The sequence below is a fragment of the Cyphomyrmex costatus genome, unplaced genomic scaffold (assembly GCF_001594065.2).
Source record: "Cyphomyrmex costatus isolate MS0001 unplaced genomic scaffold, Ccosl1.0 scaffold639, whole genome shotgun sequence".
NCBI lineage: Eukaryota > Metazoa > Arthropoda > Insecta > Hymenoptera > Formicidae > Cyphomyrmex > Cyphomyrmex costatus.
This window is the reverse complement of record NW_017280199.1, coordinates 1,135,907-1,161,027: the sequence shown is the minus strand read 5'-3', so window position 1 is coordinate 1,161,027 and position 25,121 is coordinate 1,135,907. Positions and strand designations below refer to the sequence as shown.

At 30.1% G+C, this 25,121-nt stretch overlaps 1 protein-coding gene across 1 annotated transcript in view; it reads left to right on the top strand.

Annotated features, from left to right (window-relative positions):
• The first annotated feature begins 13,909 nt into the window (after positions 1-13,909).
• The window catches only part of eag (potassium voltage-gated channel protein ether a go-go), a 55,781-nt gene continuing 44,569 nt past the window's right edge, over positions 13,910-25,121 (top strand). The window contains exon 1 of the mRNA XM_018547370.1: positions 13,910-13,988. Within this exon, the coding sequence (XP_018402872.1) occupies positions 13,910-13,988 (79 nt within the window). The remainder of the gene's footprint in view (positions 13,989-25,121) is intronic.

Below are 25,121 nucleotides of genomic sequence, written 5' to 3'. Positions count from 1 at the left end.
ATTATGTTTTATTTTATATCATATATATAATATATAATTATTTATATTACATATAATTAATTTTATATAAATAATTTTTTAATTTTATTTACAGATATTTATACTATATCTGTAAGTATAATTACTCAACGTGAAAAAAATTGTTCTATGTTGTGTATATATATATAAATAAAATATAACAATAAATAGAACAATTTTTTTTATAATTTCGAAAAAATAAAATTACATTGTATATTGCTTGATTTTACTCATTGACTTTTTATTTCTTACGATCTCTTTAACTACTTTTTATACAATATATTTTGTCAAATAGATAGCGTTATGAATTTGTTTGTTTCCCGAGGGAAGTTCAAGCTCGTATGTGTGTGTGTGCGTGTGTGTGTGCGTGTGCATTTTTGTATATATATATAGACACATGCACACACGCGCGCAAACGCGCGCACCTAGCAAAATAACTGCAATTTGTGTTCCACTTCATCGATCGCTACAACTCGATTTGCTGTTTCCTTTTGGGTATACATTTTTTTAGTAAAAATGACCCTGTCAGTTTTTTTATTAAATTTATTATAACACTCGATTGCCGAAATTTATGATATTTTATATTTAATTTGTGATTTTACGTCGAAGTGCATTAAATTTGACCAATTAATCAATAATTTTTGTTTTGTTTCAGTACAATTTTCTGTTTTTGAAATCTAGCAATTTGAAGATGCTTGAAAAATATTTGATTCTATCTTAATACTAAAGCAAAAACTTTTATACAATATTTATATAATAAATAATTCGATCATACTAAATCAAAAAGCACCACCAATTGATATAACATACGATAAGGCAAAAAGATTATAACTTTTCTTTTACATCTCTTGCTATATCTCGAAAATGAAAAAAAATACCGAAACAAAACAAAATGCATTTTAGCTAAAAGTTGATACTTTTGCGTGGCATTAATGAAATTTAGAAAACTTAAAAATACGAAACTGTCAAAAATACATCGAAAATAATTGTGTTATATTGTGTTATAAAATGGTATTGAACAGTATAATAATCATTTTAATGAAATATCCATTTTCATAATAACTTTAATTTCAAAATTTTATTGCTAAAAATCTATTAAAAATTGTTTTTCTTCGGTGTGTCAATTTTTATTATAAAAAAAATATATATACTGAAATTTATATTTATATCATCTAATTGTCTTATATACATACAAGTTAGGGCTCATAATATTTCTAGAAAAAGAGAGAGGTAGAGAGAGAGAGGTAGAGAGAGAGAGAGAGAGAGAGAGAGAGAGAAGAGAGAGAGAAAATTGTGTACTATTTTTTATATCTATTATATATTTAATCTTTTAATATTTAATCTTGTTTTAATGGCAAATTAAACTTTATTTTTATAAACAACAAAACAAAATTATAAAAACAAATTTGTGAAAACCTGAATATTAAAAGGTGCAGGAAATAGAGTAGTGTGTGTGTATTTATACGATCGCGAATTTTTAGCGCGGGCGCGACAAAGTCGCTGTATAACGCTGCAGGATACAGTTTTTTGCATGAGTGTCATGTCATTCAAATATCGAATCGTGTCTGAAAATAGGCCAAGTGCATTACAAAGGAAAAATAAAAAAAACAAGAATTTAGCGAACAGTTCAGAATATGTGAAACGTAGGTATTTCATATTTCGACTGTTCTTTTTCTGGTGACTTTGTATAACTTAATCCAGCGAGCATTTGCTTTGCTATGACAACTATATGTAATCTTATACGAATATTAATCTTTGCGATGATAAGCTAACATTTAGCTTAACATTGAATACGTGTAATGAACATATTATGTTATGTTTATTATATGTATCCAATGTTAAGCTAAATATTGGTGTATCATCGCAAAGATTAATATGTAAGAGATATGTATAACATTCTCTATATTACAAAACTATTAATCTCTATATCAAAATACATATTTGTAGAAAAATTAATATTGATAGAGTAGGTACTCTTTTAATATTGATAGAGTAGGTACTTTTGTTAAAAATGCTACAAGGTTTTTTTATTTAATTGATTGATTTGATATGGAATTTTGGATGCAGTCCACTTGACGCTACACATTTTTTAAAACATTTGATTGATCAATCAGGAGAAAGATTTCACTAATTGACAATCATAAATGCTTTGAAACATTTATAGGATCCAGTGCAAGTTAACACAATTATAATGAAATTAAGAACTTTTTAATTAGATTATGAAGTAAACTTTTGTAGTGAAATTTTAATCAAATACGTATTAGTTATGGAAAATGTGATATTTTATACCTCTTTGCCTAAAAAAATGTATTGTTGACACTTGAATTTATTTATAAGTATTGCATATTTGTATAATATTATTTTTTTGTTCTTTAAACGAGCTATAACCACATTCTTACAGCACATTCTTATCTATTCCCTCATTTTTCGCCATAACAATATTTTACGACATTTTTGTAGTGTTCCGTTTTACATTTTTCTTTCCTACAATGCGTTTTCGTGATGGTTGAGTGGTAAATTTGCTGCATACTTAAATGCCAAACCAAACTCGCAAACTGTTCTGTACAAGATGTGGAATAAGAAGCGTTTTTGTATGTAGGAGGTCAAGACGACGACAGGCGTCGTCGGCACCAGTCTTGACGCCATGGATTCTTCCGTTCTTTCCGAAGGACATCGGAATTGTAATTCGACTTTTTTGGTGCTCTCCTACATCCGTATCTCGTATTTCGCGTCATGAAACACGTTATCTCTTTCAGTGTAACATCACCAATGGCATTTACAAGCAATGCTTGTTCTCAAGTAACATAAGAAAGTACGATGTCCCTGTCTGGAATTTCGTGAAGACGTTAATCCCAGCATCTCTTCTTCACGAAAAGCGAGATTATCTTCATTGCATTCTGATGTAACTAAACAAATTTTGCGTATTTTATTTTTACAACATTCAAAGACACACCGTTCATGGCATAATCTATAAAGTAAATATGCGAATACTTCGAACATTTAGGACAATAAATAATCAATAATAGATTATTATTGTTAGTTATCTATTATACTGTTTCAAATAAGACAGTATAAAACTGTAGTTCTTAATATTTGCACATGATAATATTTGCTATTATATATGTATACAAATTATTTTTATTTATTTAATTAGCAAGCAATACAAGAATAAAAATATTGACACAAACTATAGCATTCTACAGGTGGCAAATATTAACGCAATATATGTATATATCTATATATACAATTTGATTTTAAGAAATTATAATAATTTAAATTTCTGATTTTAAATATTTAATTGTCCATTTCTGTTATGTAACATTGATGAAATTAGGAAGACTTTTAAAAATTAGGCGCTTTATGTTGAATCATTTTGTAGAATAAAATATCGAAAAATCAACTAACTTGAATTTTGAAGAAGAACTTTGCAATATCTCTCTCATCCTTATATAAACTACATCAAACGCGCCATGGTGCAAAAAGTAAAAGGCTGATCTGAAAACATCTTCTTTTGCAACCAGCAAAGAAGCAAAATATATTCCATTCTTATAATCTTTCAGCCGTCTCAGAATAGTCTCGGGAGTCGTTAATTTAGGCGATCGACTGGAACGCTTTGTCGAAAGTTTCTGCTTAAGCGCAGTCTTGGTGAGTTAACTTATAAAGTATCGGTGAAAGAAAATTAAAGAGGAGTCTGAACACAAAACACGTCCATATAATAGTACAATCATTTGATCAGAACATTTAAAAAACGATTTAATTATTTTTAAAAATATTATACTTTTGCAAATTTCTTAACGAGATATTATATCTTTTTATGTTATACATATATTATTATGAAAACTTTTTGTTAAAAAATTATTATACAAATTATTACGAATCAACACATATCAATCTCTGATTGCTAAAATATATCTTTGAGAATCGGATATAATCTTGGCAGATTTCTCATTGCTTACGTAGTTCAGACAATCGCAGAATGTCAACAAGCGACTCACCGAGCATTATTCAAGCAAGAGACAAATTCCTTCTGGCAGTCGGTGCAAGGTAAACGCGAAGGGAGGGTGTACCTTCGTAGGAAAGCCGATCGATATATGCTCCTTTGAAATGAAAAGCTGCTTCCTCGAGCATATCAGCAAAATAGTTTGGCTAAAATAATGTTAATGGTCGAGGAGGTGGGGATGAATCGAACGTTATCTACAATGAATGAAGGGTCCTGTCTTTCATGTAAAAGGTCAGAAAAAGCGAGAAAGTCCGAAAGGTAAAAAAGACGCATCTAAAAGTCATGCTTCTGTCATCCGCGATCAATTCCGCGCGTGAATTTACAGCCTTACATTACTACTCACAGCTGTAGGTCGATGTAACTTTCCGATTATCGATCGCGTTCGCAGCGTACGAGCCGGATTCAGTATCTCGTTACAGGATGAAAGAAATAACTTTCAATGTTTGCACGAGTTATGTTGGCGCAATTATTAGCTTAATATGGGAGCAGTTTTCTCTTTTTATGCTCTCTTTACGAGTCAATTATATAAATATGTTTGAAGAATCTTTTTTTAATGTGTTAAGATTTTTAAATACTTTAAAGTATTGAACATCGTGCTTTCCATCGTAGATTTCTATTTATTTATTCGTACATTGTATTATTCTCGTCAAAAGTCCTAAGAGCTAGTATATAAATTGTTAATACAATTGTGTGTAATTCAGACAAAAAAAATAATAAGTATTCTAAAATAATCACATAGTAAAGCTTAATATATTAGTTAATTCAATATTATATATTTTACATATATTCTAGAATGTTTTAGAATGATTTAGGAAATTGTGTACTATAATTTCTAAAGAATCAGTAGCGCGGAATTGAACTAATTCTCCTTTATACAATATTTAATAATTGCATTCGTAAAGAAAGAATGCTATCTTTTGAAATGAGGTTTGCTGAGTTTGCTCGTACTCGTTGAATTTTCTTGCGTTGTACTTTGCCATGAGGCTTGGTAGAACCATTCCCATTCAACGATTGCGGTTCGTCTCAACGGGGTCATTTTGTGGTAACGTAGACGATGCTGTGGACCACGAACTAAGAAATGTACAACTCGAATCGATCGATTTCGAGCAAAAGATAAAGAAGACTAGTACAGTATCGTGCCAAAAACGATGCGATGACGATGGACGTTTTATGTACTATATATAAAACTTACGCTTCTTCAGGCGAAACCGAGGGCGAAACGCTTTGGTGTAGGTGTCTCAAGAGATACTCTGTTAAATTCATAATGTCAAATTATAACCAAAGTTATCTTTAATCATTTTTATAAGTCTTCCTTCTATTCAATATATCATTAATTTAACTAACATGAAATTTAATATATTTTTCAAGAAAATTCAATTTGACTCAAAGTTTGTTATTTACTAAAAGTACAAATTAATATGGACGTTGTTTACTTTGAAATTAAGCATACAGATGAACTGATTTACATTTTGACACATGACATGAAAATAAAAAATAATAAAATTGTTGATTAACTCAGAAATTGCTCCTTTGATGTCTAATAGTAAGTTTAATTAACTTGAATCATTCTTTGTTAATATTTTTATTAATTAATGCTGAATTCTAAAATTAGGTATAATTAATAGTATAATGGATATAAATAGTCGAGTAAACATATAAAATGAAAGTATATGCATATGTAGATTTTAAAATTTTTGTTAGAATTTTAAGATACAGTAGAGAGATAACATACCATATTTATTTTGTATGACGCATACATAAAAAAGCTTTTAAAAAGTAATGTAAGAAGAAAATTAATATGTCGTATTATTATATGTATTAAAAACGATACCTCTTTTCTCATTTTAGAATTAACTTCTTACTTTATTTTACTAAATATAAAAATAATAAAGAAATTATATATATTAAAATATATTGCTATTTTAGCATATTGAAATTTTAGTAATATCGAATATTTATTGTTATTAAAATTTTTTTATTATTATGTGTATATATTAACTCTTATTTTTACTTTGTTTATAATTCTATTAAAATTAAGAAATTCTATATGATTGCTATTATTCTTATCGATATTGAGGCGAAAACAGTATTTAACAAAAAGTCCGAGGTTTGATGTGCGCAGTTTAAATTAAGTAATTCTACTAATTGCTATGCGCGCGTTTGTGGACTTGAAAAATGCGTGAATGCGAGAATATATGTACATTATAGTTTTTTCAAATGAATTACATGTTTACTTTGAACAAACTTTAATCGTAACATAAAAAAACGAAATATTTTTATTTTATTATTATCTGCAATATAATACAGATATCTCAATTTGCCGTTGCGTTTTTATACAGATTCAGGTTTTTTTAGCGTGAAACTAAGTTAATCGATCGTGTGCGAACTACTTTTCCACTTTAGGCCGACCTTCGGGCGATATTAGAATTCTTGTAAATCCGGGCGAACTCGGCCTCTCTTTTCTAATATTGGTAACATTTGCCTGCACGCAAGGCATAAGTGCATTTATCCTGTAAACTGGGACAAATTGGAAATGTCACATAATGACGAGGACACTGATGATGATATCGAGATAACAGTGTCGAGGTTACAAATTATCAACATTTTGTTTTTAAATGTTTTCGCATTAACTTCAAGAAACATAAGCTGATACTTTAATATACAAATACTAAATATGAGTAAATTATCACTGATTCAAACTCTTGCTTAATTAGATTTGTTTTTATTATTAACATTTACATCACGTTTGTCTTAATAATTTCTAAATTAAAATGGCATTATGCATTTGTTATTATATTATATATTGTATGCGTGCGCATACAATATATACAGTAAAACGAGAAGAATTTAATAATACGCGACACATTGTTTCATTCAATTAATACAACAGAAAAATAATGTGTCTTAACTAATATCGTATTGTTATATGTATATTATCATTTACATTTATTATTCATACATATTATTTAATTCAATTTATTACTATGTAATTATTATAAACAGCAATCTGCTTTAATAAGATTCGTGATGATCGCGGGATGTTCAAGAGACAAACTTTTCTTTAACTTAAGCACCAATACCACGAACATACATTTTGGCATCCATTAACCTATCTACTCAACTAGCACGTAGAGATCCCTTTTCTTCAATACTTTGAATAGTTCTTTTGCAGAAAAATATGCGACATCCATTTGAATCTTCTCTAAAGGATAAATTTTAACTACTTTTCTCAATGATTTACGATTTATAAATGTTTGTCGCAAGAACTTCGATTGTTTCAAAGAAGCTCTTGACGATATATCGACGATTTTATCTTGCCTAGATAAATTATTCAACTGAATTGTTAATTTTGCTCCGTACTGAAACGATTAATGCTATTGATGCAAATATATGTGAATAGATAGTAATTCTAATTAGAAAATTTGTATGCAACAAAGAGACAAAGAGAGTGTAAGAATGTGTAGAAGGAATAGGTTTTTAAACTTAATTGCAGCATAAGTTTGTATTTTAAGTGTTTATACTTATACAACATAAAAGTGTTTATACCTATACAATATAAAAGATTGCAGCAATAGTACTGCAACGTATATAATATCATTACAATATTACTGAAACGCTACATGTTATTGGAATGATCTGTTGTATGGATATTGCTTTGTTCTATTTTTAGTAAGATTATCTATAGTTAGCGTAGATGAAGTAAACTGATAAGGATATTATTCTAGTTCAAACAATAGTAATATTACCTTCCTAAACTTTAAATGGTTTATGTCACACTCGTATTGTCATTTCATTTTAGAAGTATACTTTAAGCATCATCTAGATTGAAAGGTATACTGCCTTAAGAGCTTTCGATACCGTTTTCTTAAATTATCATATCATAACATCCTTTTTACAACACTCGTGTGAAGCTGGCTCCCCAATATTAAAAAATCGATTTGTTTTCTTCATGCATTCATTTGCTCATCGTTTGCTCACGAATGCTGAGTTGGAATTTTCGTTTGCTCACCCTTAATTCAAAAGATATACGAAAATTATTTTTTAATATTGGGGGGTTAGTGTGAAGAGAGTTGACTCCAAAACATAATTTTCGTATATCTTTTGAATTAAGGGTGAGCAAAAGAAAATTTTAACTGAGCATTCGTGAGCAAACGATGAGCAAACGAATGCATGAAGGAAAAAATCGGTTTCTTAATATTGGGGGGCCAGCTTCACACGGGTTTTTACGACGCTATAAATTTTCCTAGTAGAACTACGCATTATATATATTAATCAGTAATTAACAGTTTTTTATTTAGATCCATACCAATATGAACCAAGTTTCGCAAAAATTACGAATTTAATAATTAAGCAAATAGATATGATAATAATTCACATTTACGAATAAATAAAATTAAAAACTGTACATTTAAAATCTAAATCGAATAATTGGCATCTTAAAATATTATACATAATATTATTTTGCATTTATCATATAAATTTATTATTATTATAATTAATAGAAATATAATTTATTTTTATTTTGAGTTTGTTTGCATTTTTCTCAACATTTGAGAAAAATTATCGAACACTTTGTTCAGTTTTTGCTACAAGAATTAATTATCTTTTGGAGATTCTCCCAAGTATCTTTGTCGGATTCCCACAATGAGTACTTGAAGTTAATGACTGTCAGGATACATTGCCACTCTCATCTTATCGTGAATACCAAGAGGCAAACGCCAACTTCACGTTTTACTTCGAGCGAAGTTCTTTGCAAACTTTGAGCACAGTCATTCTGATTTGCTTTTTATTTAAAGTATATACTGCAGATATACCCATCATATACATATTCATATTGTAAATATATATTGATATATATATGATTGTGATAATACCTAGTAGTATAACTAATCAACGGTAATTGACAAATAAAAAATGAGTAGAAATTGTATTTATTATTGTATTATATATATTTATTATTATAATATTATATATGTTTAATAAAAGAATATTGTATATAAATATATAATATTATTTGATTAAATAGTATATACCAATTTACATGATCTTACATATATGAAGTGATAACTTATTTTTTCATACATATTTTATAGCTCGTAATATTTACGAATACATAATGTCAACCAGCGTTTTCAGTCCATACATTTCACAATCTTGTATCTATGACAAAATGATCGATCAGCATATGTAATGAAAAACGTTAGTGGAGGTTTTGTTCACTTTTGTGGTGACAGCAACATATGCGAAAATCATAATATTTGCAAAAAGCATGACTACCGAAAATGCAGATTTAACATTGTCATAGATAATGTTTAAAAAAAAGAAGCTTGTAAAGAATAACAATTATATATTTTTTAAAAAATTACGCAGTGAATTGAATTTATTATATTATTATATAAAATAAGAATGTAAAAAATTACATTTTCAAATGTCTTTTCGAATGGTTTTTATTTTAATATTACAATTTTTTATTACGGGATTTTTAGTATAATACTTTTTGGTATATACTCAAGCAATGCTTAAATTACATGGATACTTTTTTTTAAATATTTATTCTTTATTTTAAATATATGTATTTTCTAAAAAAAATATGTTATTCATATTTAAAACTATAATAATGTATTTAATCATGCATATGAAGCAATATATATACACATATTTGAAGAGAAAAAGAGGGAGGACGGGAAATGAGGCAGAAAGAGATTGAAAAATGATGTTATATATATATATATATATATATATATGTAAATTTATACATAGTTAAAAATTTAAATGACAGATTTATGAAATCAGTAACATGTAAATAATTTATGTATATGTGTATGCGTGTACGCGCGCGTGTGTTTCAAAGGAGATATGTGAAAAAATATATTAACATATTATAGTGATCGAAAATTTGAAAGGTCAAGAGGATTTAGATGTAATACTATTATTTATAACTGTCTATAAATTGTTATTACCTAAATGTCTATAAACAGTTTTAATCTTTACATAAAAGTAGTAAAGAATGGCAAAATTATTAAAATAGTCTAGGTAGCAATACGTAGGTGTAAAGTATCATTTTGTTTCAATCGATTCGAAACATGTACGAACGAGGATATATACGCGTAAGGAAGTAATCGAAGCTGCCTTGTCGTGCTACAACAATAATCGTAATTATGGTTCGGTCCAACGCAATTGAAGTTTCCGGGAATCTTATCACATGTATGTTATGTCTTCAATTATACATACACTCCTTCGTGATAGTGTTGTTTTTAACAGTTTTATCTTTGATTTCAAGGCAATTGCAAAGAAAATATGTATGATTAATAAATTATGCAGCAAAGTTTATATTAATATATTCTTAGATTAAAATTATATTGTAATGTGCTCTGCAATCGAATCGCAAGTCTATATCGAGCGATCTCGTTTGCCACTTCTGTCTTAACTGCCATGTCCATGACTGCTACACTGGGTATCTTGTATATTTGATATACATATCATAAGTTAGAGGTCAGTCAGCTCTAAGTATTCTTTAACACGATATTCATAGTTCGAGTACACGTGCAGTTAGTACTAATGAAAAGTTGTAATACAGATTTATCTCAGTAATCCAGAATGATCAAATAAATTTTATATTGTATAATGATTACGTAAATCGTTTTATGTAAAAAAAGGGGTAAACCTTGTTTACTTAAAGTCAAAAGTTTAAAAATACATATCATACAAAATGCTGTTATATTTATGTAATGGATATTTTGCGAAACGTAACGTATTCTAAAATTCCGACGAAATTAATGTATATATATATATATATATATACACACACACATTGAGACTCTAATAATTATCCAATTTATCTACTAAACTGTATAAAGACTATGATATAGTAAACTAGTCGTACTTTATGCTCTATATACTTTCACGATATGATACGATCGACCACGCCCGCTCTAAGCATGTTGGTAGGAATAGAGTTCACCGATCCCGCCAGGCACGTACAATGCTTATAAATACACCTTTTTCAAATTCATATAATCGATTTTTGTGATAACTGCTATTTTTAGATTCAATAAATGACGCAATAACGATGCGCTTGCACACGAATGATGAGAGCACAGAATCGGAAAGTTCTCGAATAGCATTAAAAGTTCAACTGCGATTGCTGTATTTCTTCCAGTGCAAGGAAGTTATATATTAGTCAGGACAATCGCGAACTAGATGAAGCCGATTTTCGCAAATCGAGTTTCTTCCAAGTAAAACGCTTGTCTCAGAGAACCAGAAAATCAAATAATACATGATGAAACTAGCTGTAATATAATCTTGTTGTTAACAATTTACTTGAAATAAACTGACTATAGTACTCAATGTGATGTACTTGTACTGTTTGTAGATAATTAAATGAATAATTATCAATATTATTCAATATTTTCACTGCAACCATGTAAATATTGAAAATGTCTTATATTTTCAATTAATATTCAGAAATGTTTTCTATTTTAAAACTGACTATCAATTTTCACGATTAGGACTCAACAAAAATCGCAACACTTAGATCATGCCTATATTGAATACAGTTATCTTATCTTTTTTCATATTATACCACATCTATTTATATTAATAGTTAATATTCATTAATATCTTGCGTCAACTCTACCAAGCTCTACTATCAAAAACTTATATGCTAAATTTTATTGTGTATATTATCTCTTTTCATCGTTACGCGAACAATGATCTTTTTTGTTTACAGCCCCTCGTTACTATCGTCATCTGAACAGTTTCAATCATCATCGTTCGATCATCAATCATCAGAAGATCTTTCTGTAAAGAAGGAATCGAGTGCAAAGGATCACCCTGGAATACGCTAGGACTTGTCAAAGAACGAGAATTGCATGATCGAGTCTGCATTCAAGCGCTTCTCATCGTGAGATAGCGCATCTACGCGAAATGATCATGTGACTGTCAACGTCTCATATCCAGATCTCTACCGAGGGATGTCCTCCTCCGCGGATACCGCTTGCACGGACGCTGAGGAGGACGCCGAGGATGTGGAGAACGACGTCGCGGGTACAACGGCGCAGTCGTCACGTTACCTGTCGTCGTCGTTGTCGTCGTCGTCGCCGTCGCGAATTCGTCACCGTCGCCGCGAGAGCGATCACTTGGAAGGATTGCGGTTAGATGGGTCATCGGTCGTGTATCGTTCATCATCGTCCGACGACACTTCTGGGAGCACTGTCGAGGACTCACGCCCATCGATGTCGTGGGCACGCAGATAAGAAAAGGGCATCGTCCCGCTCATTACGAACACCGTTAACATACGTAATCGTTTTCGAGGGACGACGGTCAGGTGGATCGATCGGCGCCGTACTCCGATCGTTCGTCCACCTCCTCTTCCTCCCTCGTGACAGTTCGATTGTCAGGCTCTTCCAGCCAATATTTATTTCGCACGAATTCGACGAATTGTATGACCACGAACGACCGACTGCTGGACCGATCGATGGATCGCCGCGGTCGACAATAACAGCCAGTATCTTCGAGGCGAGGTCAGGAAAGTCGATAAACGTATTCGCCGAAACGAGCGTGCGCGGTCAAGCACGTGCGACTAGAATTTCGAATGAGTATCGAACGTGCAAATCGATAAACGAATTTGAAGCGCACTCGAGGGTCTTCGAAAGGCCAGCTGAACCATCGACTAGCAACGCGCCAGTTGCCGCTGGTGTTGAGAAATCCTTTGGATCAGTACTAATCCTTTTGAACGTCATTGGCCTTCCAGTTGAATTGTCAATCCGATTTATAAAATCGATCCACCCAAAGAATAGTAAGATAAATCAGCGCGAAAACGTCGTTGATTTCAAGAAACAATTCTCGATAATCGCACTCTTGAACTTCGTCTACCATCGATTATCAAACGGGCGAATAATTACACGTGTTAAATACGTGTCAATTTTCTTGAGTAAATTGAACGAATCGGTAAATCATTTTTTACAGCCGGCTATTCTCAAGGCTATTCTCGATTTCTACGAAACAATTCGTTTTTCTTTCTTCTCATCGAGAAAATCTTTGATACACGTAACTGTCCCATTTCGAGCTGCCGTGATGTCAGGAAGAAGGACATCGTTTAGGTGACGAAAGAAGTCGTCGCTCCTACCTCCGCTATTATTTATCGAAGAATCGTCGACGGCAGCCTCTTTTGAACTTCCATTCGATCGCCTAATGGGATAGTAAACGATACGAGAATCTAGGACAAGAAAAATCTCCCAAGAAATTCGCGGCTTTCTCTGTTTTTCGTTACTCATCGGAAGTTTTGGTCGATTAAGAAATCGTAAGCAGAAGATAATCTTTAACGCTGAAACAAAACGCCAAAACTGAATTAAAATTTGTTTCAATTATAAGATTTTATAAGCAACAAAAAATCTTATTGATTTATCAAAAGTGATCATGAGGATTATCAGGCATTTTTTCTATCAAGAGTGCTGCGGAATCATTTTATGTGAAATTGTAAAATTCTCCTAAAAACTAAATGTTCATTTCGGAGAGCCACTTGTTACACAGTTACATAAAACCGTGTTAAAATTGTTTTAACGTATTTTAATGACTTTTCCCGAATAAGTGCTGGCGTTAGATAGTTGGCGCGCGTCGTACGATCAATCTAATGAATCGCAATGGTGAATTATCGTAAACGATTTCAAGTGCGTGAGGTGTATCGTCATTTTGTTATGTGTGTATCAAGAGATATACCTGAAGTGAATTATTGGTGATAGCGAGTGAAAAGAGAAAGAGCAGAAGAGAAGATACGCAGGATTTTTGTTATGTATCGCAAGCGGCTCATAATCATCTTAGCCGGCACAAGCTGGCCGAGATCCTGATAGCCTTCGCAGCGACCAGGATCCGGGACCATTCAACAAAGAAAGGATGCCAGGGGGGCGTAGGGGCCTAGTAGCCCCCCAAAACACGTTCCTGGAGAATATCATACGACGCAGTAGCAGTCAACGTAAGTTTTTGATTTTTTTTTTCTTATTAAAATATTAAAGACTATAGATAACATCTCGATAAGTTTCTTCAAGCTATAAGTTATTGATGGACATTTTTTTAGTTTTAATTCAAGCTTGTTTAATGAAATTTTAATTTGGAGTTTAATAACAAAAGGATAATGATGTTAAAAATGAGAGGATTGGAATACCTGTGCTATAACTTCCCTCAATATTATCTATGAATTTTGATCACAACTTCAAATTAATTAAACAATCTTTCAAGTCATTAGAAAATACTGTATGAAAATTCTATACAATTTTAGCTCTATATACATATATATAATAAATAAGTGCACAGAATTTTTAATTTTAATGAACAATTGTTAGAATGAAGAAATAGATAAGAGTGCTAAATTTTGTGCAGATTGTTATTTTTTATATTTAATTATTAATTTAATTTTGATCTTACTGAGCTAAAAAAAGTAGATAATTAATTTTATTTATTATATCTTTGAGAAATAAGACGCGTATTGATTGTCATTCAAACTAATTGTCATCTTATACATACATTTATTTAAGATATAAAGAGGGAAATTATTAATTATTCTGTTACGAATCAGTATTCTCTAATTTTAATACTAATTCTGCATAATTGAGTGAGTATTACAATTGGATTTCGCTATTGTCGCACAAATTTTATACAATAACGTTTTACATATTATCGCGATGTAAATTTAAGCATTATAAATAAATCCTTGACAGTTATGGAAGGATTAAAACGAATCAATCATTTAATTTAATATCGATTTCCTTAATTAGGATGTCTCGAATTTCCGAAATCTGCAGGAATTTACTATATATTCATATACGTATATTTGAAAGCGGCAACAGTAGTTAAAATGAAGGTTACTCTATTTGGTTGTATCTCTTGCTTAGTATTTTAACTTATTCGACTCCAAAGAAGGATATCACGTGCACAAATGCATTTTACATTCTGATTATATTACATTTCAAATTCTAATTACATTAATAAGCTCTAGCGGCTAAAGTTTTGAAACTTATGCTAGATTTGATTAAAAGTTAAACACAAATAACAAAATTATGCAGCATTTTCTCTTCTTTTCACCAAATAAGTGTTAAAAATAACACGTAAAAATTATATAATATAACTTGAAATATACATTATATCTACTCTAGATATATTTATAGATACGATAATTTTATACTTTTTTCATTTATAATATCATCATAATTTAATAAACATGCAGCAAAATGAAGTTCTCGATCCAAAGCTATATGTGATAAGAAGATTACGCAGAATATATGCAAAATATTTTAATCGCAAAATTGCATTAGATGGTTAATTGTAAAGCGGTTTAAACATATTACGGCAAAAAGTTACTGATATTTACCTTTATAATAATAAGATAACTATAGTAGAATATTATAGTATTATAAGTAAAGAGGGAAAGAGAAGTTTATTTGCCATCCATTATACGACTGAAATATGTGAAATTTCTATAGTTGTTGGCGTTTATCATGTTTATGCGGAATATCGGGAAAGACTTTTTTTACGAAGACCACGGAGTCTCTTAAATTTCCTTCGACATAGAAGATGTTCTAGAAATCCTCTACCTTTCTTCTTAAGGCTAATAAATTCTATTTACCTTCGAGTGCTGCACGCACCACACAGAATTGTCAGTACGCTTCTTTTCGTATCTTCTCGTTGCACGTCGCGTGACGACTCTCCGAGAAGAAAACGATGTAAATTTATTCAAACTCTTTCCCCCGGAAACAGTTTTGCATGACGTAAAAACGAAAATCACGCTGTTAGCTTATAAAGTCATCACTTTTGACTATCAGTTTTTCGTAACAATTATTCAACGTTCGAAAGTTTATATTAAATTTGAAGTTTGCATCGATCATGATGATTATGATATTGAGAATTATAACAATATTTTTTAGTGATATAATAGACATAATAATTTTTATTTACATTTTGTATCAGTTAATATTAATGGATAACAATATTATGAAATTTATAATAATCAATAGATATCTTTCAACACACACACATATATATTATAAATTTATAATAAAAATTATAATAAATGAGATAGATCTAGAAAGGATTTATTATTGGAAAGAATCTATCGATTGATTTCGTTTGATCAAGAAATTCTTTGTAGGTAGTTAAACATCGAGTTCGATTTTACACGATAGAAGCTTATATCAGACTGATAGAACAGGAAAGGAGACAACTATACAACAGAGAATGTACTCGTATGTTTATATCAGAAGCAGACACATCAAGCGTGCACCTTTATAAAGTTACGATTACACCGTTGCAAAGAGACCATATAAAGCCTATAACGCAGTGGGTCACGCTGCATAATAATGTAATGATAGAGGAAATTATTAGCGACAATACAGTATATATAGTGCATATATGTTCGACGACCCACTGCTTCGGAAGTAAATTATACATGGCTAGTATATAGGAGCTGGCGAATAACGATGGGCCTGTTCGCGTGCGCACGCGTGTATAATATCGCTCTGATGCATTATCATGATTGAAAATCATTAGCCAGGGTAATAGCTCACGTTTGTGACATACAATCGAGATGGGGTTTAAACCTTCTACCGCGCGCCCGTTAGTCAAATCATAATGCCAGCTACCTGTCAATAAACACTATATGACATATTTTGCATCACTCAGCAGGTTGATGACTAATGTGTCAGCATGTACGTCGCATATGGTGTATTAAATCGGTGGAAAGCTTTATTAGCTAATTTTTTGTGGGATTGAATTCATCAAATGGAAGGAAATAACTCTTGCATTTTTTTCTGGGTTGAAAAGCAACGCATTACTTGTACGGTGAAAAGTAACGATAATACCTTAATATTTTAATATTTAATATTGTTTGTTACACTTAATAATGATTATTAAATAATATAATTTTAAAATCTAACGTCTTATGTTAGCATTACAAAAAAGTAATGAAAAAAGTAGCGAATAGTTTCCAAACGGTAATAATCTTATAGAGAAAATAATCGAATTTTTTGTATATCGAAAATGAGAATTATGTAGATATTTTGAAGTCTTTTTCTTGAAAAAAGATTGTTTTTAATTTCATGTACATATATAATCATACATATACATAACATTTTTATATATATTACATACATAACAATGTACACATACAATTATTTTTACTTTATAAAATATACCTGCAGATCTGATCCGTTTATATGACCAGCCTTGGAAAACGCTCAGAGGATTTGTAATTTTCATAAAATATTCATGGCACGTCAGTGCGACGTCGATGATTCAATTGTGAATTAATTCAATCGCTATAATCCCATCATTTATCGAAATTGTTTCCTTTCAAAGCAAATCTATTATATTCTATTTTATCATATTGTGTTATTTAATCATAATAGTATACATTTAAAAATTGCCATAACGGTTATATAATAATTTTGTTACATTATATTATAGAAGATTCGTAACGATGGAGAAAAAGAGAACAGAATTATTCAACTACGAAAAAAGTGATAAGATCTCATTAGATCTATGAAGGGATAAAATATAGTTGCAGGAAAGCATATACCGGGCAAGGAAACGTCTCTTGAGAAATGGTTGCGACAGACAACTGAGTTCAGTTAGCATGTTTTACTTGTTACAAGCTTTGCAGCTTTGAAACTCGAGGAAAGTTGGGAAAAGCGTACCATATGCTATACACATATACCTATCTATTAGCTATATGTGACACAAGTTCACGGCACCGTTTTTACGCTTACATACTTATTTGTATGTAAATAATGGAGATTTACTATACCGACAGATCAAAGATTATCTTTTGCCAAGCTGCATTGTTAAATTAACTACTACTCCTTTTGCATTCAAGTCCTTGCATTTTGCTACGGCACAAACTTGCATATCTATATATATATTTGCATTGTGTATAGATAATACATAGGAATAATAATGTGATATTGATATAAAAATGTGTTTTAGTCAGAAACGAGATTAGAAGTATTGAATATCTGTAATAATAGATAATAATAGTTAATAATTGTTATGACACACAATTAATAAATTCGATAAATAGTTGGTGAATGCCATAAATAAAAAGTTATAGAAAAATTTTCTGAGAATCCAAGACGATTATATGAATTGAAGTTTTTCCAATTCGAAGAATTTCAGTTTACAACTTTAAGAAAAAGATAAATTAAATTAATAAATTAAATATGTGTAATTTTGTAATTTATTTTCCAATGATATATTAACTAAAAATAATAATATAACAAAACAAGTTCATATTATACTCGATTACCCTCTCCTCGGATTCAAAAGTCTCAACTTTCATTTAGGTCCTCTCCCTAAACAATGCGCTCATATACATATACGAGTATGTATTGTATTTGTTTATATATAATAAAGTGAATAAAAAATAGAAGTAAAACTAGTTAGCAAAGAAAAAAATGATATCGTTATAATTATATCAATCAGTGAAACAGATAATAGTATACAACAGATATTTACATACATACTCATTATACATATATATGTGTATGTATATATATTACAATTCTATTTAATTTTTAATTCTTTAAAACGTACATGTATTTATTTTTTATTACAATGCGAGATTAATTATGCAAAGTGCATTCGTATAAATTATTTTACTTTACATGCCGAATGTCAAAACAGTCAATATTAGAGTTTGAAATGCAGTTTTATACTTGACCTAGTATAACTTCTTTTAGTTCATAAGCGTACCCCCCGCGTGAACATCGATTCCAAGATATAACTTGCCAACCTGTTTTTTATTCTTTGGCCTTGAAAACACATTTCTCTCAGGGCCAGGGCAAGCGCATATCGTATCGTGTTGCGCGCGATACTTTGGACGATTAATATTATCCCATGTCGTTTGAGTGAAAAAGAATCCGCGGGATTCCGGCTCCCGCAAATATCAGTGTTGAAAAATGTTTCATGAACGAAATTTATACCACTGCTTTCTTTTATGCATAGGAAAAATCACCTTCTCCAGAACAATTTCATTGCATTGATTAGCACGAATACAGATGTATTCTGTTTTTTTTTCATAAAAAAAAAAAGAACAATTGGAAGAATAAATTATCACACAGAAACAAATAGATTTGCGAATGCATGCTGGTTTATTCAAATATACTGTAGTATAAAATTTGTATGAAAACTGCAGAAAATCTTACCAAAGGAATATAGAATGTTATCTTATTCAGTACTGTAACGTAAATTTTTGTTAAATAAATAAGAGCATTATAAAATTGGTAAGGTGGCGCTTGAATTATTGTCTTATATCTATGGCATACTATAACTGATGAAAAAACAACAAAGCTAGTACTGCATATCGTATTTCTTTCCTATAATAAAAATACAAGTATTACAGTAATGTGATATACGAAAGAAATTTATGTGATGCTGCATTCCAAATATTCCACCAAATTGAATATAAAACGATATTTCTTTTATTTTTAATTATGTATCTCGGACAATATAAAAAGTTTAACATTTCTTGAAAGAATATTTCTTAATTTTTGCCTCTGTGTGTGTGTGTGTGTGTAGCATTTAACATTAGGAGGTAACTATTCTCAAATCCCGGTATACAGCTCAGAAGTTCGATGATTTTCCTGAAGTTCAATAAAGTTCAATAAAATTCGATGTAGTCCAACGATGAATTTTCCAAAATTCGATAAATTCTATTAAAATTCGATGAATTCCTCGAAGTCCGATGAAGTCCACTGAGGTTCGTTGAAGTCCGGCATAGTCCGAAATTCATAATAATGAGCCCGATGAAATCCGGTGAAGTCCGTTAAAGTCTGGCGAAGTTCGATGACAGTCCGTGAGTCCCGGGTGAAATCTTGAAGTCCGAAGTCCAGGTGAGCATCTATTTTCTGAATAGTTACCTCCTTAATTTAATATTTTGCTTTCGTTAATTATAGTTATATATATATATATATATATATATACATATATATATTCACATACACACAAAGAAATATTGGAATTATGATCGAGAAGAATCGTATTTAATATTGCTCATACAACATACGTAAAAAAAGATTGGGGACAGAATTTTACGGCTAGTTTAAAATTCATAATTTTTATATAAATATATATTTTAAGTAATCGAAAAGATTATTTATTCAAAGTTTCATTGTAATACAGAAATGGAAATAAATAAAATTTATTTAATCATTTATTTACTAAATAATTAATTCTGAGAGACTTTTATTGTGAAACTAGTATAGACGTTTGACTCGTTATTGAAGAAAAAAGAATGTTATTACTTGTTACGTTATAAAATAACTACACAAAGGAACTTTTTTACAAGATATAAAATAGGTAGTAGATATTGTAGATGCGAGATATTATATACCATATGTACCTACGTATATAACGTCTGTTATTTTTTAAACAGTGTAATAAAATTTTATATATCAGTAAAATTTATCTCATGTTTATATTAGAATTGCTTTATATAAAAAAGAAGAAATATACAATTTTGCTGTATTTTAAGCTCATAATGATACTGTACACAGTTAGTAGGTATATTGATCTCCAAACTGACTTTCAAACTCTGATTATAAACTCTATGGCACTAGATCTTCTTTCATGCAGGTTACTATCATTTTGAAGTTCGATATTTTTTGGCTATACATTTAAATTCAGGAATATCAAGAAGCTCCCCTAAAATCGAGTTATGATAACCTTATTGAAATTTGAATTTTAGAATTCTGAGACTCTCTCTGGAATCGAATATAGCGACCCTGAAAACTTTTAGAAAACAAGGTCTTTCACAAGTTACCTTGTTAGAAAACTGCGATCCTCAAAAGGAGATAATTAATTACATTTATTAGACGTTTAACGCGTAGAATCAATAATAATATTAATATAATTATACCAGAAAGGTTTGCGGGTTATCGCCGTTATCATTCTTCATTATTAAATGCCAACTTTTCGTGAACCATGCCGTTCACTTAATCAGGGCGAGGAATGCCCTGATACACGTTAATTTTATATTATATGATGAAATACAGTTTATTTTATACATGAAATAATTTTATAAAATATTAATACATTTGTCAGAATTGATGTATAACATATCTGATTGGTTGCAACAATCACGTAGTCCATTTAATTATGACTTATATTCAATTCATGCATACAATATAATAGAATATACATGTATTTATATTGTAGTTAAATATTAAACGTGTATATAAGAAAAGTATTATATACTTTTCTCATGCACTTTTTTTTGTAAAACTATCCTTCATTAATTTATATAGTTATTCTTTGAGGAAATTATTATAAAGATTACGATTAATGTACTATTATTTGAATATCCTACAATATTAAAAATATTAAAGAATGTTAAAACAATATTTTATTGTCATAAAATGTAAACAAATTTTTTTGAAATTAAAAATTTTAAATTTAATAATCAGTGGCATAATAATTTGACAAAATGTATACAATAATTAAAATTTCTGTCAATAAGTAAAATTTCCGTTGTTTCTAAATTGAGTATGATAAGCCAAGTAAATATTGCAATTCAAGAAGCAACACCGAAATGTCTGCTACATAATTAAAGACATCGGCACAATTATAAATTTATAAAACTCGTGACATTTCCGCGACAAGTACTTAATCGTGCTACAATATGCTAATAATAACTTTCTTTCTCTAAAAGAATAGTGAAAATATATTTACGACAACTTATCAGACATTCCAATAAATAATAAAATAAGTGCTATGACGGAAACTGTATGAAATAATTATTAGCTCAATATGCATACATATGTGTATGTTTAAATATTTTTTAATTGTATATTAAAAATATTAATAATATGTAATTTTTAAAAATATTTAATATTAAAAATAGAATGGTATTTTATTTACTGAGGATTTTATTTATGAAGAATTTTATTTACGACAAATTTGTTCTGATATTATTGGCAATATTGGACGAAAAAGGTCTTCACCCTTGAGAAAAGAGCTGAAGAGTGGAGAATGCCATGCAGGATAACTGCCGAGAGAATATAGTTCAGAATAGAATGTATCCAGAATAGAATGAATAAAATATGTAACAAAACGTAGAACTTCAAATGTGGGCGATACGTGCTTTAAAATGATCCATGTATGTTCTCATCTTTATCAGAATGTATCTTTATTAGTTATAAGATATATTCGACATTGTTAGGTGGACGAATTTTTTTTTTTTTTTTTTAAATAAATTTTAAATTATATATCCAAATTTTATATGTTTATGCAATTTATACATAATATAATTTATTTACAGATATATAATAATACGCACATATAATAAAAAAGTAAAAAATATCATGTAATATATAGTAACTTTCCAATTTAAAATATAATATCTAGCAATTTTAACTTTATAATGCACAATTTTTTATTTTCTTTTTTATCGCGAAACAAAAATTATACGTGATAAAGTAAGCAATGTAAAATTTAATTTGCCAGTGTGCATTTTTGTGCATTCCAGGATAAAACAAATAATTTCGATTAATCCAATTACTTGTTTAAGCATTTCATTTTATCAAGTAATGCAAACGCAATAATGAAGTTTATGTTACCTCATCTAAAGATTTCTTCTATATAAACAAAGCGAGAGATATTCTGAATATCCTCTTGGTTGAAAGACTGCCGAGAGTAAAGAGATGAAATAGGCTGTCACGGCGAATGTATCTGGCATGTATCTTGTATGTATGTATCATATATGTGCTTATAAATATATCGCAAAACAACATACAGCATCTGAACTTGATATATGTGAATATATATTGGATCATACAATACAGTTTACATTACCGCGAGTCAAAGGTATTTACACTGATTTCCATCCATCTAACTTTGTAGATTGATAAAGAAAGGAAGAAAAACATGGATATATAACAAAATTAAGTTTCATCGTAAACACATGTTTACGTTCTTTTTAATCGCTACAATATGTTTAATATTAAAAATGAGATAATATTTAATTATTATTATTAAATATACTCTGTGAAAAAATCATTTTATTGAAAAAGCATTATCATAAAATTATTTAACAATTTATTTTTCCCAAATTTAATGCGATAAAAGTGCATGAAGAATAGGGAAGGCGGGGACACATGTTTATATACGTATAATACATATCTTTATGAATACGTTGCATTTTCATATATAATATATCTTTAAGTAATCGAGACATTATGCAGATGTTTATCTCGCTCCATTTGATATCATAAACGAATTATACGGATTCGCCTAATTGCACTGAAGACATCCCGAGAATTCGTAGGAGGACTCGGAGGACCCCGGTATGCGAGCTTCGGTGGCGCGTTCGCATAACGCGGCTTCCGCGTATAATTTCATGATACATTATATTGCCGCGACAGTTCGCTCAGTCTGATTATCCCGAAAACAACCGCAAAGATTAATCATTGTGTAATATGGACGAAATAACGTGAGATAGCTTGTCGATGCCGCATTACAGCGTCCTATATCATGCTGTTTCATTAGATACCCACGGTACACACGTGACACAACAACAAAATATTTATACCTGCGTGCATAGTCGATCAGCGTTAGCGAGGAAGGAATGCCTCTATCCGGGCAGGAAACCGGAATAAAGGGATTGAATGTGAGGGAGCACAGGGTTGGTTCCGAATAGAGAGAAAGAGAGTGAGAGTGAGAGAGAGAGAGGGGGGGGGAGGCATAGTGAGTCGGGGTCGAGGATGAAATTCATTCGGGCGTTTCCGCAGCTTTTCGGGTTCGTCCGCTGGGTCATTGGGTCAAATCTACGGTTACATCCAGAGTAGGGAGAAGGCAGAGGGTATACTAGTCATACACCGTTATACGCGTTCACAATGCAAACTTCAACCTTAGCCGCTACCGCCGCCACTGCCATGCCGCCACCCCCAGCTCGTTATTCGATGCGCGCCTATTTTTAGAAAGAATCGTCCGGAGCACAAGAGAAATCAGAAAATGAAAAGACGAGAAGAAAGCAAAGGAAAGGGAGGGATGAACAAGTTGAAGCGAATGACAGGAATGAAAGGGATATAAAACAGCTGCCACGAGTCGACGGCCCTAGAGACCCTAACATCCTCGAACGATCGATATTTATTGTCAATCTAAGTATTGACAATCCTTGTCAACGTATGAAACATTCAGTGTCAACCGTCGATTGTTCGTGACAAATTTATGGATGTGAACAAAGTTAAGCCAAAATTTTGGAGCAAATCTAATTACCGAGATCAAATGTACTCTGAACCAAAAATGTACGTAAATACAATAAAAATATTCATTGGTATCAATAAAAACTTTATTAAAATTGGTTCAATGAACAATTTTATTCCTATAATGATTTAGGTTTTATAAAATTAACTTGAGTTATTAAACTATTACCAGAATTCATTGTAACAATTAATGAATATATACATTAATAGTCTGCCATGGATTTATTATAATAACCAAAAACTTTATTCATTCAATGAATAATAATACATATAACGAAATCGATTATTGAGCTAATGTACAGACTTTATTAACTAATAAAAAAATGCGTTAATATAATGAATGTATTTTATCACTTCTATAAAATTTTATAATAGACATCTAATGAATGAATTTATTAAGTCTATGAACATATTTGTTGGAAGAATGAACTTTTTCTTTGATTCAATTAAATGATCCATTAAGTTATGATATATTCAAGTACATCATATTAATAAACAGTGATTTGTTATATTAATAAATCCAGTTATTAGCTAATGAAAAATACTCAATACAATATTCATAATATCTATTAAAAGTTCATTATATCAATGAATTTCAAGTCAATAAATGTCATTCATTGATATTATGAACAAAATTTTTTCTGTGTAGTCGTGGTAAATCAATTTTAAACGTGTAAATAGATAAAACACGAATTGTTAGATATTTATTTTTGTTAGTATCTTCAGACAATTAGACTTTTAATATTAGATACTATTTTGATCTGTAAATAGGAAATGTGCAAATACAGCAAATAGCAATAGTTCAAATGATGTAAATAGCAAAAACAATTGTACTTTCATAATTTCATTTTTTGTATTAA